Source organism: Euphorbia lathyris, chromosome 3 (assembly GCF_963576675.1).
Source record: "Euphorbia lathyris chromosome 3, ddEupLath1.1, whole genome shotgun sequence".
Classification (NCBI taxonomy): Eukaryota; Viridiplantae; Streptophyta; class Magnoliopsida; order Malpighiales; family Euphorbiaceae; genus Euphorbia; species Euphorbia lathyris.
The window spans coordinates 65,339,450-65,356,752 of NC_088912.1; the positions used below are offsets into that span (position 1 = coordinate 65,339,450).

At 33.4% G+C, this 17,303-nt stretch overlaps 1 protein-coding gene across 1 annotated transcript; it reads left to right on the top strand.

Annotated features, from left to right (window-relative positions):
- Positions 1–5,196: 5,196 nt before the first annotated feature.
- LOC136224001 (ethylene-responsive transcription factor ERF003-like) lies at positions 5,197–6,040 on the top strand. Its single transcript, XM_066012202.1, has 2 exons — positions 5,197–5,392; positions 5,473–6,040. Exons 1-2 carry the CDS (start codon positions 5,310–5,312, stop codon positions 5,918–5,920), a joined length of 531 nt encoding a protein of 176 aa, XP_065868274.1. The 5' UTR covers positions 5,197–5,309; the 3' UTR covers positions 5,921–6,040.
- Positions 6,041–17,303: the final 11,263 nt, after the last annotated feature.

The window sequence follows — 17,303 nt, forward strand, 5'->3', positions numbered from 1 at the left end:
AGGGTTTTTCGGTTTCATATGACGCCGTAGTGGGCTTATTGATCAGAAATATCTTCTCCTGGTGGACTCACTACTAGATTCTTCCGTCTGGACGAGTTTTTTCTCGCTAGATCGTAGATAATCGAAGTCCACGCTCACCACACCAATGATAAGTTTTTACCTGATTTTGCTTTCGTGCCCAAGCCGCGATGATGATCCGACATCGTAGTGGTCTTACAAGACAGTATGCAGGTAGACGGGGCTGAAGTCCGATAAACCCGCTACGATGCCTAAGTTAGTTTATGATTAGGACCGAATAGAAGGGTATGAACTAGTTATGAGATTTTAGTTAATGTACCGAACCTTATGTTTGTACCTGTCTATAATGTTCGATTAGGTTTAAGGTTGTCACCTCCTTAGAAATCTTTATGGAGCTAGGATTCCTAATCCCTCAAGGAGTCCGAATCCTGAGAGGAATCCTTTGTCTCATGGGATTCTGAAAGATTCCTTTGTGTCGGGAGGTTAGAACCATATTAACCGCGTTGGGCCGTTGGACTTGGACCGCTATGAATGCATTCGGGCTGTTGAAGTGGGGCACGGATCATCATAGACGTGTTTGGGGGCCTTTATTACTTTGGATTTAGACCGTAATAAGAATGGTGTTGACGTCATGCATGTGACATCATTTTACATGATATCACATATTATTTTTTATTATATCATATTATATTTTAAAATAAAAAAATTAACTACAATACTAATTTTTATAAACTTTAGTCTAACATTTTTTTATATACTAATTTACCTATATACTAATTTCATACATTATTTTACATACTAATTTCTAAGTTTTTTTTATAATTTTAAAATATCAATTAATATATATAAAGTAATTTCTAGGCATAATTATAGTTTATAAGTATAATTATAATTTCTACGACATAATTATAAAATATTACAAAATTAAGTCAATTATGATATTTCTAAGTAATTAAGTCAATCATTAGAATATATTAAACAAAAATTAATTACTAAGCATAATTATAATTTCTAAACATAATTGTAGTTTATAAGCATAATTGTAAAATATTAAAAAATTAAGAGGTTTTTTAACAAATTATAATTTCCAAGCATAATTATAAACAAATTAGCATTTCTAAGCATAACTAAGAGATTTTCAAACAAATTAAAATATATTAAACAAAATTAAAATATATGAATAAAATTAAATTACATAAAATTATATAAAAGCATACTTCAAATTGAAAAGGAATCAAAATAGAAACGGAATGATCTTTTGTAAGAAAAGGAGAAGCAAAAGAAAGATTGCAATTTATGCAATCTGCCTGAGTATACTTTCTCCCTTTTAAAGGGAGAAGGAAGACCCCGTCTTCATAGGTCAAATGACCCGCGAAGACCTGCTTCCTTTTAAGAAGCACATGCTTCTAAAAAGGAAGAAATTAGGTATTCTTTCACTATCTATTACGACACACCTGTCGTCGTAAGTACAACACTGCGCAAAGCATGAGTCAAATGACCCGTGAAGATCTGCTTCCTTTTAAGAAGCACATGCTTCTAAAAAGGAAGGAATAAGAGATTCTTTTACTATTTATTACGACACACCAGTCGTCGTAGGTACAACATTGCGCAAAGCAGGTATTGTGCAGTATTCTGTTATTACGGTGTCAGGTGCACCGTAATGGTGTTGAGAAACAGTTTTTTCCAAAAAAATTATTTCTCAATCCTACCTTTTTTGTAAAAATTTACATAAAGAGCTCCAAATAAAGGATTAAGCAGAATAAATAGAAGTTTTTTAAAAATATAGATACCATTTGTTTTTTTTATGGATAAATATAAAAGGCTAATGATACATTAATTATAAATATGAATTTAAAGATAAACATTTTATTTTCAACTTTCGTAATTTGAAAAAATTAGTTAAAGCAGTTTAAGGTAAAAAAAATCTTATGATTGTCATAATATACTCCTGTTTAAATTTGATATTTATTGATTAATTTATAATTTCAAATGAAATGTAACTAGTTTGTACCAGGTTAATGATTAATGTACATTATATCTGGACATATTGAGAAACAAAAAGATAACTATAAATAAAAAAAGTAAAATAAAGTGTAATTCGGAACATGCCAAACTAAAAATTATGGACTATGTATTATAAAGAAACGGTGCATGTAATGTAATATGGAATCTTGTTGGATTATATAACATTGTTATTGTAAATAATTTCAATATCATTTAGGAATGACATATGCTGCACATGAATCTGTTTTTTCTACAAAAATTTAAAATTGAAAAGTATATTACCAAAGAGGGAACTTTACTATTAAGAAAGGTATACTTCACAAATCAATGTCAAGTATTCTTATTTGCAAAATATTCACTTAAAAATTGATCAATTTATTGAATTTATACGGAACTTATTTAAAATGATTTATTTATTAAATGTTTCTAAAGTAATCTAATCTAATGTTTTTAAATTTGCGTACAATAATATATCACTTCTTTGTACGTACTTAAAAGTGTAAGGCTATTTGATAAATAGATGTTAACTGTAACGGTAAGCTATTACATTAGTTGTTAGTTTGATTACATTTTTGTTGAGCAGATTTAACTAGCTGTTTGTGTAAGTTTGTTTGGTAAAACTTAACTGATTGCTGATAGTTGTTTGTATAAAATGACAAATAAGGACATTAATATTTTATGACTATTATTTTATTTTTTATAATTCATATTCTTAATCACATTTTGAAAAAATGTTATATACAAATGTTATAACTTAAGTCTTTATAATACATAAAAATATATTTAAACAACGAAATTATTCTTAAATTTTTGCTAATAAAAGTGAGATTTTCATCTATGATCCTAAATGTTAGATCAAGAACTTTAAACTTAAATTGCTAATAGTATATTAGATATATAATACACTTTCTCATATATATCAATTAATTTATAATTTTTCATTTTACAAAAAATAAAAACCTAACCTTTTTATATTCTTCTCATGGTTTCCAATAATATTCATTAGTTTTTAATTTTAATCTATATAATTTTGAATAAAAATATAATTTTCAAGAACATAATAGAGTTAACTTTATTAATTAACATTTACCACTCTGCCTTAGCAATGGCAGAATTGCTGCTGGAGGAGTTCTTCGGGATGCTGGTGGCAATTGGATGGCGGGGTTTACCCATAACTTGGGGACGGGCTCCTCCTTTTCTGCGGAGCTCTGGGGTATCTTGTCAGGTATTAAACTCGCCATTCGCATGTGTGTTAAAAAGCTCTCGGTGGAATCTGATAATCTAGAGGCTATTAACAGGATTTCAGATAGCCAGGCTGTTTGTCTGAAGAGCCAGAATCTCATCAAAGCTATTTTGAGGCTTCGTCCTGCCTTTGAGTATCTTAATTTCTCCCATATTTTTAGGGAGCAAAACCGCGTGGCGGATCGCTTAGCAGCTGCTGGGCATGGGAGAATGTTAGGTGTTTCTACCCTATCTGTTCCTCCTTCTTTTCTTTTGCCTTCTCTCCTAGAAGATATGATTGGAGTCAGCCTTCCTAGACTGATCCCGGTGTAGGTTTTTTGTTGGTTTTGTTTTTTTTCCTTTCCTTTCTTACCAAAAAAAAAAAAAAAATTAACATTTACCACTACAATATAAATAGATGAATATATTTATTACGTTATTAGTTTATTCTTTAGGATAGAGACAATGGTTACTTTGTGTGTATTCTTTAGGATAGAGATTACTTTGTTTTTGACAAAGTAACCATTATTTTATGTGTTTTCACCGTTGGATGATAGGGCAAAAGATCAAAACAATATTTGTTAGAGTAAAAGGTGATAGTTTGGGGATAAAAACATCATTTAAAAGAGATGAAAAAAAACTCCTAAAACTACATTTTTTTTTAATTTAGAGGTTTGAGCCAAAAAAAAAACTCTTTCAAATCTTTATTCACTAAACACCACTATTGTACTAAACAGAGCTTAAATATATTTTTGTTCTACTATATGAACTTAAAGAGAGTTAATAATGTGAATTTAAACAAATTTAAAAACTTAAGGATTTACTTTATAAATTTATTGGCTAGTTAATCTTTTGAGCTAAGTTCACATGATGATTTAGCCCAAAACAATACATCATACCATTTTCATATTGATATTGATAAAAGGATAAGGTAAAAAAAAAAAAAACCCTAACGTTTATATCCAGCAGTAATTTTACTTTTGACGTTTAAAATAGTGCAATTTTACTCTTAAAGGTAATAGCCAAGAACAAATTTACTTATAATATTAGTAGCCAAGAGCAATTTTATACCTAATGTTGATAAGTTGGGTCAATTTCAGATATTATTATACAATATAAATATTTTGTTCATTATTCTGCACCAATTGCATATCCATTAACATAAATATTTTGTTCATTATTCTGCACCAATTGCATATCTATTGTTTCTAAAAAAAGATTTCATATTTTTTTGGGTAGTTAATTTATTAGTCCCTATATTTTGATAAAACACACTGTTTAGTCCCTGTATTTTCAAAAACACACGGTAAAGTCCCTAACGTTTTTCTCGGTAAACAGTTTAGTCACTGAGAAAAAGGTTAGGGACCTTACCATGTGTTTTTTAAAATACAGGGACTAAACAGTGTGTTTTGTCAAAATATAGGGACTAATAAATTAATTACCCTATTTTTTTTTGTAAATTAATAATAAATTTAGAGATTGATATTTTTAAATCTGGCAAAATATTTAATTTTTTTTGTTAAACTCGTACAAAATATAATATATATTTTTAATTTTTTTTTTGTTTTTTTTTCTCATCTAATCATATGTTTGTGAATAATCACAATTAGTGATAAAATGACGCTTATATAAAATGTAGATGACAAGATTCATAACCGAGAAAACAGTTTGATAAATTATTTCTCAAATTAATCAAACTTATCAATATTAGGGATAAAATTATTTTTAACTACTATATTAGAATTAAAATTGTATAATTTTAAATGTTAAAAATAAAATTATTTCTAACTATAAACATTAGGGATATTTTTGGAGCGGACTTATAAAAGATATATACTGTGTATGTAAAATGTATGATTCTCTAACTATGTGAAAAAAAAAACAAATAAAAATAAAGGAGTGTGAGTGGACCCCATTTGTAAAAGTGAAGGCCGCAAAAACATGGCTATAAAGACCTCTTCCTACTGCTTTTATGATCCCCCTCCTCAAAGCTTCCTTTTCTTCTTCTTCTTCTTCTACATCTACTCTTTCATTCATTCAGGACATTTCACAAACACATCATCGTCATGGCTAAACCGCAGCAGCGATACCGCGGCGTCCGGCAAAGGCATTGGGGCTCTTGGGTCTCCGAAATTCGGCATCCTTTACTGTAATTTTCCATACCCTCCTCCTTTCTCTTAGTTAATTTGTTGTGAACTGAAAGAACTGAAATGAAGTATTTTTGTACAGGAAGACTAGAATATGGCTAGGGACTTTTGAAACGGCGGAGGATGCGGCGAAGGCATATGATGAGGCTGCTAGACTTATGTGTGGCCCAAAAGCAAGAACTAATTTTCCATATAATCCAAATGAGTCACAATCATCCTCATCTAAGCTTCTTTCTGCAACTTTGGCTGCTAAATTACATAAATGTCAATTGGCATCTTTACAACAAGTTACCAAAAAGAATAACAATGCCACTCAAAAATCACATCATCATGATCATGATCATGATCATGATCAACCACAATTTGACCCATTTGGAAGTTGCTCTACTTGGCCGGAGGAGACCAATTGGGAAGGTGGGAATAGCCAGCAGCAGCAAAGTAATGAACTTGAAGATCATCATATTCAGCAAATGATAGAGGAGTTGCTTGATTATGGTTCCATGGAATTTTGTTCTGTTTCTTCAACTTAATTATTGTAGCTGCTTTCATCTTTTTGCTAATCAAACTTAATTACTACTTTCTTTTTCATTTTAATTTTTAATCTGTTTTTATGGATTAACTCTGGAAAAAGTAAAATTGATAGCATAAAATCAGGGTAATTAGAGGATGTGATGTGATTAAAGGTTGATAATGATAATAAATAATCATGATGCTTTTGGTATATGACTAAAGTGAAAGAGATTAGAAGTTTCAAAGCTCTTTCAGTTTTTGCAGTTTCCTTTTTGACTATTGTTTCATCCAATTGGATGGAATTGAGACTATGTTCAGTTCATACCCAATTTAACTTTGATGGAAAGTATCATGTTCGATTGTTTCTTCAAGAGGATGAGTTTATACACAATACCAATTGAGTAATGCTCCTTTGGTAAATATGATGCTTAATTAATTTCTTATCTTAATTAAATACAAAACCAAACTTACTACTTATTTAGCTCACTCTCCATAATTTTTTACACTTGGGGTATGATGTGATAGATGCACGGTCTATAAAGTGTAAATGTAGTTAAGATATTGCTAATATATTTTTTCCTTAAGTTACTTATAACACTTAAATATATAACGTTAGATATGCGTTCCCATCAAAAAAATAAAATAGAAATACGTGTCATGACAAGAGCCTAATTACTATGCATCTAAAGGTATATTTCATTCCAATGGCAGAACCAGGACCCCAGATGACCCAGGGCTCAAACATATCAGTAAAAAAAATTTCAAAATATAAAAAAAAAAATTCAAAATTAACTGTGTTGTTGACGGTAAATTTTCAAAGTCCAGCCCGTTAGGGCTGGAAAAAACTTTTTTAGCCTTCAAAACGTTAAAACTGTAAAAATGTTATTATTTTTTTAGAAACTAGCATTGAACTAATAGAAAATTAAACATGTTTACTTTTTTTAATGGTAAAGACATAATAAAAATGAATATTAAACATGTTTACTTTTCTTTGTAATGGTAAAAACATATTAAAAATGAATTTAAAAGTGTTATCAAAATAAAAATAAAGAGTTCATTTAAATTAATTAATAATGGTAACATGTTTTTATAATTATTAAAAAATAAAATTATAAAATGAATAAAAACTTTTTAAAAGAAAATGAAGTTGAACATGTACCTCTTAAATAGAAGTAGGTGTCCTTAACCATCTCATCTATCTTTAAACATTGAAATAATACTACATAGAGTTAATATAATTCTCTCCAAAATATTACCAGACACCATTACTAAATTTTTTTTTCTCAATTTTCCAGCGGCCTGTCGGGGCTCGAGCCCACCCCAACCCCCTAGTTCTGCCTCTGCTTCATTCCATGCACAAAAGCTCTAATTGCATACTTTTCGGTATCAACCTCTCTTAACTCCACTAACTTTAGCATGAGGTCCCCAATCCAGATGCCTCCTTTGATCTTTTTTTCTGTCTTATCTCAAGCATTGAAGGAACCTTAACTGGCATCAAAGAACTATACACAAATTCACTCACATCAAATTGGTGTAGTGAACGTAGATCAAACAAACGCATTCATGTCTCATCTTGAAAAAGTGGTGAAGTGGTGAACCCATCATCCTTATGTCATGCCTAGAAATCTAGAACCTCCGTAGACGCTAGGGGATATCCTCTCGGATTCCTTCAGGTCACCCCTGACCTCAATCAGCATCTTGAATAATGTCTAGGCTCGTCCGGGCTTGAAAACATGAAATTCATGGATGAAATCATTAAACAATTCATCTACAATGTGAAAACCATCCAAGAAGTAATAAATAAGAACACTGTTGCAATGGAAAACATGAAGGAGAAGCTAGACAAAGTTGAAAAATCTACAAAGCATTCAAACCACTATGATTTTGTTGCGTGTTCTACCGGAAACCACACCGTCCATGGTTGCCCTTAGGGGATAGACATGTCACTTGTAAATTCATGAGAAAATTTAAAAAGAAGATCAAGGGAGCAACAACACAGCTTGTGCAAGCAATGAGGTTATCACACTAGGTCACATTCCTTGCTCGTAGTGAGAGCGGTTGCAAAGAATCCTATGGAGAACAATACTCTCCTCCCCTGAAGCGTCTTCTAAGGAGGAATGCATCTAGGTCTAGATCCCTGCCAAACCTAAGGAGATTCAAGAGAGAACCTGTCGAAGTTGCATTCTCCCTAGACAGGCGCAGAACCTAGAAGCGCTTAATGGGACTAAGATCTCCTCAAAACAAGCATAAGCTTAGAAAGTATTATGACACAAGGGAAGAGAAAGACATAGAGAAACTCTACTGAAATTGAATTCCTAGAGCGATGATGACAACAACAAAAGACTATTATACGAAGATCTCCTAGAGATTGATAGTCAGCCTGAAGATGGTCTCTTCCAAGAATGAGGTGATGAGAAGCCCATAGATTAGGAGGTCATGTAGAACCTCATTCGAAAGGAGCTAAAGAATGTTATGGAAGATGCCAGAATTGATGATCGAATGCCCCTAATGGGCAAAATATTAGTTATTCGTAAGGACCATGCCTGTTACAATTAAAGGAGTTACAAATAACTTTATAATGAGCTATTTTGACTCGTTATAATTACATAGTTTTTTTTTGTAACATGCCTTTTAAGAAGCTCATAATAAATAAGTAATATTATATGTGTATATTACGAGTCTATTGTAACAGGTTTTTAGTTCAACCTGTCATAAATACGACATATATATTGTTTCTGTTTTTAGTATTTAGGTTTTAGTTTTTGTTATTTGGTACATTTTATAACGTAATCCCATGTATGAAATGCACTCAATAACAAAAACTAAAATCTAAAGATAAAAAAGTACAAACAATATATATGACGCAAAGTGGAAACTCAACATCATATAATTAACATTAAACTTACAAACATAGCCATTATCTAATTATATATGCATTAAGTTCAACCAAATCATCAAATAATGTTGAATTTTGAATACATGTACAATATTGATAACAACCCAAATGTATTTTTCTAGAGTGAATAATAAAGGAAAATCAGTAGAAATAATGGTAAGCCGTTATTCCTTCTAGAAGAAGGACTAATGACAATTAATGACGATTAATAAAGAATTAATGATAATTAATGCAAGATTAATGCATGCGTGAATATGCAATAATGAAGAAAAATAAAGGAGTCTCTAGCATTATGCCACATCACGTGGACCATGACGAGACGCGTCATAACAAGATACGCCCAATGAGAGCGGATAAACGAGACCCACCATTGTTTCCAAAGAAAGCGTATATACGCCTCAACGGTTCTAAAGAATATCAGAAGACGCCTTTATAACCATCCATGAATGGGAATAAATCCAATTAAATGATAATTAATAGTGATTAAGGGGAGTAAAGACTTGACTGTTCAAATACACCATAATTAATGCCAAAGGTTACAAAAACCTATATAAATACCCCCACTCTAAGGTATTCGAGGTACACTTACTAATTCATACACACTTTTGTCTATTATTCTTATTATTCTCAAATAATATACTAACTTTGACATCAGAATGTCCCCCATCGATCCCAACGTCACCTCACAGGGAAGGGACCCCCAATTAAGGATTTTTTACAAGTTATCAAATATTGTTTTAAACAACAAAATATACAAATATATGAAAATGAAAAAGTTAAAGAAAATAAAAAAAGAGGTTTGATAAATTGATCTCAATTCCAACATTCATTTATTCGCTATACTCTTCCAATGCTTCAGTTTATGTCGTGATTATCTGATTTGTTCACGTGATCAACACACCAAAACAGAAAACAAAATATGGTCGAACTACATTCTTAATACTCACATTTGAATTATTCTTGTCCAAAATTACTTCTGTAATAAATTTTATAATTTTTTCTATAATTTTCAAACATTTGAAATAAAAGTAAAATTCACAAACACCTAAACAAAGATCCAGGAAAAAATTAATGAAACGAAAAACCCAATTCGAAAAAATAGGAACTTACAAATGCAAACAAAATAAGAGGAAAGAAACATAAAAAAAATCAGTTCAGATGCAACACAAGTAAAAACTCACACCAAAACATAGATATAAGCAAACAAAATGAAATGAAAAATCTCAATTCGGAAAATGAGATCTTACAAATGTAATTTTTGACAAGTATAATTCGCAAAAAATGAGAATTGATCTTCTAAACGTCTCATTTTTCTCTCCATAAGAATAAATCTATTTTGGAAAGACAAATATATGAAGGTATTCCTTAGAAATAAAAGAAAAGTTTAAAAGTCTCAATTTTCAAGATATGCATTCTACAGTGTGGTAAATTTGACTTTTTGTAATGAAAAAAATCCCGTTACAGACCAAGCTATTTCGAACGAGCGTAAACTAAACCCGTTGAAAAAAATATATTATTTGTAATGCACCAAACTATGGCAGTTACAAATAGTCCAGTCAACCTAATTTGATAAGACTATATATAACACAGTTTCATAATGACCGGCATAATGGTTCCATAAAAGGACACACTAGAGCACGTTACAAGTATGGCGTTACTGCGGACGTTGTTTCTACTAGAGATGATAAAATTTTACCTGTAACATTTCCAAGCAAGATCGATTTAAGACATACAAACAAAAAACTTGAATGAGATGGTTTGACCATCAATTGACTGACACATCAGACCTTTTTATTTTTTTCATCAATACAAAGAAACAATTTCGTGCACTTTGGTGGGTTGTATGTAATGTGTTAATAACATATTAAACCTTTTATGTAGCTTTTTGTGATTAACTTATATGTGACATACTTAGTTATTGACATTTTGGTAGGGTATTTGTAATGATGTTTTTAGAACAATAAACATTTTATGGATGGTTGAAAGATCCAATATAACAATTAAGTAATGAATCAAATAATGGTAAATAAATATGTTCAAATTTTCTATTAGATATGGGTAAAAATTAAATTATCACAATTTAAATTTAAAAATTAAATTTAAATATTAAATAAACTAGGCATGTGCTAAGCCAGATTTAGGGTCAAATGAATATTTTTAATTAGTTATTTACTATTATCAATAAATATGATATTGAAGATGCAGATTCAACATTTTCTGATGTATTTCTGGATTATAACTGTGTAATTACTTATGTTGAGATGTACTTTTTTTTTCCATATAAATGAAACAATTATCTTTTTTCTAAAAAAATAAATAATTATATATATAAATAGGCGACCATCTTTGTTAGGAGGATTGTAAATAAGCTGAGCCGCTCATTAGCAGCTCGGTGTTCGGCTCAATCGTATTCGAGTCATTTTAGAAACGAGCCGAGCTTAAAGACGAGCTCATGAGCAAACTCGATTATAATGTTCATAGACACGCTCGTAAGCAAACTTGGTTCAATTATTTTCTTAATAATAATATTTTTATAAAAGGAGAAACGTAAAACATTGTAGTTTTATAGAATTTAAAACTATGCACTAAAAAATTTCAAATCAATATAATTAATGAGTTATTTGCGAACGAAATTTATGAACTGAATTAACAAACTATTCGAAAACAAAACTCACAAGTAGCTTATTATAAAATGTTGAATTTGAACTCATTAATTTTCTAATGAGTCGAGAATGAGCGGAGCAAAGCTCAGCTAGACTTGATAATCCTAATCTTTGTCACCATAATAAGTTGATATGTGACATTTTTTTCTTTTTTTTTGAAGTTGATATGTGACATTAATATATAGGAAGAGACTCCAACAACATGCATGTAGGTCCAGTCCGGTGAAAAGTACATAACGTTGTTTACCACCATGCATAATATAATTACAAACAATAAAGTTGTCAAAAGTTACATACTAAAGTGTATTTTATGGAATGGATGGTTCTATTCGTTTATTTACCAAAAAGGAAATACTTTACTTGATATAAAATTATTCCCTACCAAACATATTTTTGGGGAAATGTAAATACACAAAAACAACAAAACTCTCCAAAAATAAATTACAACTCCGAGTTCAAACTGCATTTGCCTAATAATGCAGGTATGGACAAAATAAAATTCAAATTTTTAAGAGAAATTACATAAAATGTTATATCTAAATGGCAAGTTTCGCTACATAATTCTTTCATTTTTACAGGATTTTATAAGAAAGATTCGGTCTTCCAATTGAAATAACAACATTCCACTATAATTGTGATAAATTTATTCCATGTCATAGTTAAAAGGGTAAATAATTTATTATCCCTATATTTTTATCTAACATATTATTTAGTTTCTTATTTTAAAAAATATATTATAAGGTCCATATTTTTTTATTAATATTAACCATTTGGTCCATCTGTTTTTTTTTTTTTTAGATTTTTAACTATTATATTTGGTATAAACATATAAACGGAAAATAACAGAGTAACATGTTCATTTTGTATCGTATTATGCCTCTTCTGAAAGTTAAGATATGTTCGGTTAAAAATAATAAAAAAATAGACAGAATGACCAAATAGTTAATATTGACAAAAGATATGAAATCTCAAGAAAGTCATTTCTATCCATAAATTCATTGGAATGCACCCTAAACTGGTTTTAATGGAGATGTTGTCAATTAAAAAGTTAAAATAAAATTCTAAAAAATACTCATCCAGTTTAATAGTGTTATGGAATTTTCCTCGTTTTTGCTAAAACAGAAACCACATAGTTTGTTTGGAGCAAAAACAAAGTACCAATCTCATAGTTTTTTTTTTTTTAAATTAACCCTAAACAAAAACAAACAAACAATAATAATTCAAAGTTGAAAAATTAATAAAAAAGTGAAAAGATAAAAAGTAAAATAAATCTTAAAAAATACATCATCTCCAAGATTTGAAAACATCATCTTTTCTATGTGCTTACTGTCATATCATTTACCGATCAAAAAACATACCAAATATACTTAACGCTCAACTCTAAACCTCATACACCCATACTGAAAAAGTTATAACATTCGTGCAATCTATAAAAACTAGGATTATTCAATGGATTAATTTAAAAAAAAAACATATGATTTCGCTAATTTACAAATAGGTGTCTATGTTTTTTTTGTTTAAAAAGGAGGGCTTAGATCTTTTTCATTTACAAATCAATGACTTTTAGGTTGACACTACCAATTTGACTGTTGATGACTTCAAAATATATAAAATTTCAAGAATTAAATTTGTTTAGTACCATCACTATGCTATTTTTCCTTTCACATGACACAAGATACATGACAAACATTTGTTTTTGTGTCGTCTAATTATTTTTCGTGACAGTATATTAAAATTCTGTCATCTAAAAGCTTTAATTGAAAACGCGCTCAATTCACATGTGGCATTCCGATGACACAATTCCGTCATCCAAAGAAAAACGCGCATTTTCGTTAAAATTTACTTGCTCATCATATGACACTTGTAATAAATGACTATCATTGTATGCGGAAAACAAAAAAAAAAGCGGCAAATGAAATTTCACTTACACGGCCAACTAAAACATATACCCAAATTTAGGCGCTCAATCGTTTGACTGAAATTTCACAGCTCATATATAAACCCCTCTCTCTTATCCCAAACACATTTTAGGTTTCGCCATCTTCATCCCTCTCATCCTTCTCTATCTCTGTGGTTGCTTTCTACATGCAATCACTGGGATTGAGATCGAAACACGGTACTGGTAAGATATATTTTTTCATCCCTGGATGTATAAGAGTTTCATTGTTCCTTGATCTATCTTTTCCTCATCCGATTTAATCTTGTGTATGTGGATTTCAGCAGCTGGAATATAGTGTGTGATGAAAAGGTTAGATCTCTCGCTTAGATACACTGATTTTATTGTATTCATTGTTAGATTCACTAATGAAAATCTTGGGTCTTTATCTTTTTTAAGCTAGGGCAATATAGTGTGATAACAGGTAGCGAAATTCTGGTCAACGTCCGTCCCTGTGGGGGCGTCGTTGGGTTCGACGGGAGGAAGCTCCGATGCCAAAGTCAGTAAGATGATTCAAGGAAGCAAACTGAATTGACAAAGGTTATAAGAATGTGTACCTTGATAGCTTAGGGAATCAGGCTATATATAGCTAGGAAGTCGTAACCTTCAGGCAACTAGAAAGCCTCCATTAATGCTCCATTAATGGCGGTTACAAGTTATCTTTAACCTGGCGGTTAGCTAATTGATAACTCATTAATGATCTTTATGGCCGAGTCGGCGACCAGCCGTTACAGCGGCGAATCAGGTGAATGAAGAGATTCGCCTCATAGGTCCGCCAGCGGATCTCTCCAAGCAGATTCGTGGAGATCCGCCTGCCGGCTCCCCTTCGAGGATCAATACGCGGCGTTCTTGAGGTGAATATCCCTTTTAGTCCTTGGGATAATATCACAATGTTATCAGAAGCCCCCCTAAAATGCCCTTAAAGTCCTTTAGGGCTTTTAAGCTTTCGCGCGCCGTCATAAACATCTGCATTAATGAGTGCACTGTTCGATGCCAATGGATGAATGACACGTGTAGTGGACGCACTGTCCCAGGAAGGAGAAAACATCCTTCTTCCTCTTTCGCTTTCTCTTTCTTCTTCATTTCTTCATTGCTTGAAGCTTTTTTCGGGAATTTTTCAGAGTTTCGCACCAAGCTTTCGATTTCACATGTAAGTTCATCTTCTTTTGTTTAACTTTTCTCTGGATGTTTAGAAGTTCGTCTTCATCTTCTAGATCAACTTCGGAGCTTTTTAATTCGACCCCTTCTCCCGAAATAGAAGTCGATTTTAGTTGGACCACTTCGTCATCGGAGCACTCCTCTTCCTCTGAGGGCACGATTAACTCTGATTTAGCTGGGTTTAGTAACTCGGCACGTAATCATTATCAAACTCGTTCCACTAGGAACCCGACTCTTTTTCCTTCTGTCTCCGGCGCCGTTCCGGCCGGTGCATCTAGGTGGTTTCCGGGGACAATGGCCTCTTCTTCAATTCCTCCTAAGAAAAAGAATCCCCGAGCGGAGTCTACTCCGTCTCGTATGAGCGCCGCGGATCTAGTGGATCTGGCGAATCGCTTCCCCTGGATCAAGAACTATGAAACTCAGCTTGCCGCATCTCATCAACGTCCTTCCTGTCCGCCTAGCGGTTTCCTTACAGTATACTGTAGTCACGTGGAGAGAGGATTCCGACTTCCTCTTCCAAAGATGATGGCGGACATCCTCTCCTACTTTGACATTACGGTTAGCCAGCTACATCCCAACTGCTGGTTGGATATCGCTTTAGACTGCTACCTCGCCTCAAATTTAGGAGTAGTATATATGGGTCGTATCTTTAGAGCTTTTCACAAACCATCAAAACGGAAGTCCGAATCCTATCTTTCGTTCGCCAAATTCGGAGTGTATTCGCCCTTTAATGACAAAATTTCCAATGTTCATTGCTGGGATGAGAGATTCTTCTACGTGAAGATAAAAGATGGCGAACCACTGGGTTTTCCTTCATTTTGGAATCCTAGGCCGTTACATATGGCGGGCGATATGCGAATTTTAACGGATAGTGATGAGAAGGTGGCGGAGCTCATGAAGCAGATCAAGGCGGATGCATGGACATATGCGGATGCCTTAGCTTTCATGATGAGTGATATTCCATTGATTCGTCGGGAAGGGGATCAATTCATTTACTCAAAGATTACGCAATTTGACCAAGGTACCTTTCATTTCTTCGTGAACTTTGATTACTTTAATGTTTTCCTTAGCAGGGGTTTATCTAAGGCCAATCACGCTCTTACAGAGAAGCGTAAGAAGTTTCTGGAGGCTGAAGCACGCAAGAAAGATCAAGCGGCGAATCCTTAAGCGGATACTGGAAAACGTCCTGCAGAAACAGTGGTTGAGCCGCCACTAAAGAGGAGGAAGCCTAACACCACTGGAGGTCTTAAGCTTATGGCGGATGCCCTGAGGTCCGCCAAGCCTGCTGGGGAGATTGCACAGGTAGGTTACCTTTGATCTTTATTTGTTCGTTAAGTTTTGGACTTGAGTTCTGACCCTAGAACGTTTGTGTAGACGGCGAAGCCCGATATCGGTGGATACTGGTCCGCCAAATTTGGAGCACAAGGTTCTTTCGAGAATGAATCCATTCTAAACGATTTGGATGAGGCCTTGGGTCAGGTGGGCGAAGTGTAGAGGAACCATAACCAGATTCCTGGTTCCATTCATGCGCAAAAGGGGAAAACGGAGCTCCTCATGGTGAGTTCCTTTAGCAAGGATTTCGTTTTGCGGAAAATATTGGTCCTTCATTCCCTTTTGCTTTTTGACTGAATTGTTTGTTTTTGACAGTTGTATTCTCGCGTACGTACCATGGAAACAGAACTCCTCCAAAACGTGGCGGATAAGGCGACCATCGAGAAATTGGAGAAAGAGGTAGCGGAAGCCAATGCGAATATCACTTCTGTTAATGCAAACCTCGCTTCCGCTAATGCCAACCTTGCTTCCGCCACAGCCGCCTTGGTTCTTAGGGACGCAGAAATTGAGAAGTTAAAGGCAAAGATAGTGTCTGATGCCAAAAGCCACGAGGATGCCCTTGGAGAAGCTGAATATATGGCGGGTGAGCAAGCCTTTTATTACGGCGAAATGCTCATGGCGTACTTCTCGCTGGCGCATCCTGAGACTAATTTCACAGATCCGCAATTCGCCGTCCCCGAACCAGAGTATGTGGCGAAATTCGACAAAATGTCAGATGCTAAGGAGTACCTCCGTGATTATGTTCGGAGATGGATGAAGGGGCCTATGGAGGAAACCAAGCCGTCCACTACAGTCACGTTAGATGAGCTTGAGGAGGTGCCCCCTAAGGCGGATGGAGGTCCGATTCTTGACCAGACTCTTCCCCTTGGCCCTACATCCTCTGTGGATAAGGAGGTACCTCCGGCCGGCGTATCTGTGGATGTGGAGAAGGAAGGTCCCCAAGCAAGCGCCGTGAGCAAGGAAAGCGCGAAGGAGGATGCTCCCATTGTTACTTAGCTTGTTTTTATTTGTGACATTGTAAAAACACTTTTAAGTACAATTTGCTTTAATCCTTTATGGAAGCTATGTTATTTTACCTTTACGTTTGCGTAAGGAAATATATATCTAGGATTTGGAGTAGGTGGCCAGCCATACTCCATCGTATGAACCTTTGTGAAGGTTAGAAGCTGTTCTATTCCTTCTAGAGGAAGTAAAGCTGCCCAGGGGATCAATTTGCTACCTATCTTTGAGGTGAAGTGATCCGCCCGTAGGACTTGTGAATCCTTCTCTGGGAAGGATAAGAGAGTGTAAAGACCTTGCGTCCAAGGATCGTTTTAACTCTATTGGAGATTGGGATCCGCTTAGAGACGGATCCGCCCATAAGATTGATGTTCTTATGTCTTTAAGGCGAAAAGAAAGTAGCTATAAGATAGTGATAC

What these genes read in the sequence shown, in the direction of transcription:
- LOC136224001 (XM_066012202.1), top strand. Translation starts at nt 5,310, where the DNA reads ATGGCTAAACCGCAGCAGCGATACCGCGGCGTCCGGCAAAGGCATTGG. An exon ending in GAAATTCGGCATCCTTTACT is followed by an intron (nt 5,393 to 5,472) that starts GTAATTTTCCAT and finishes ATTTTTGTACAG; the next exon opens with GAAGACTAGAATATGGCTAG.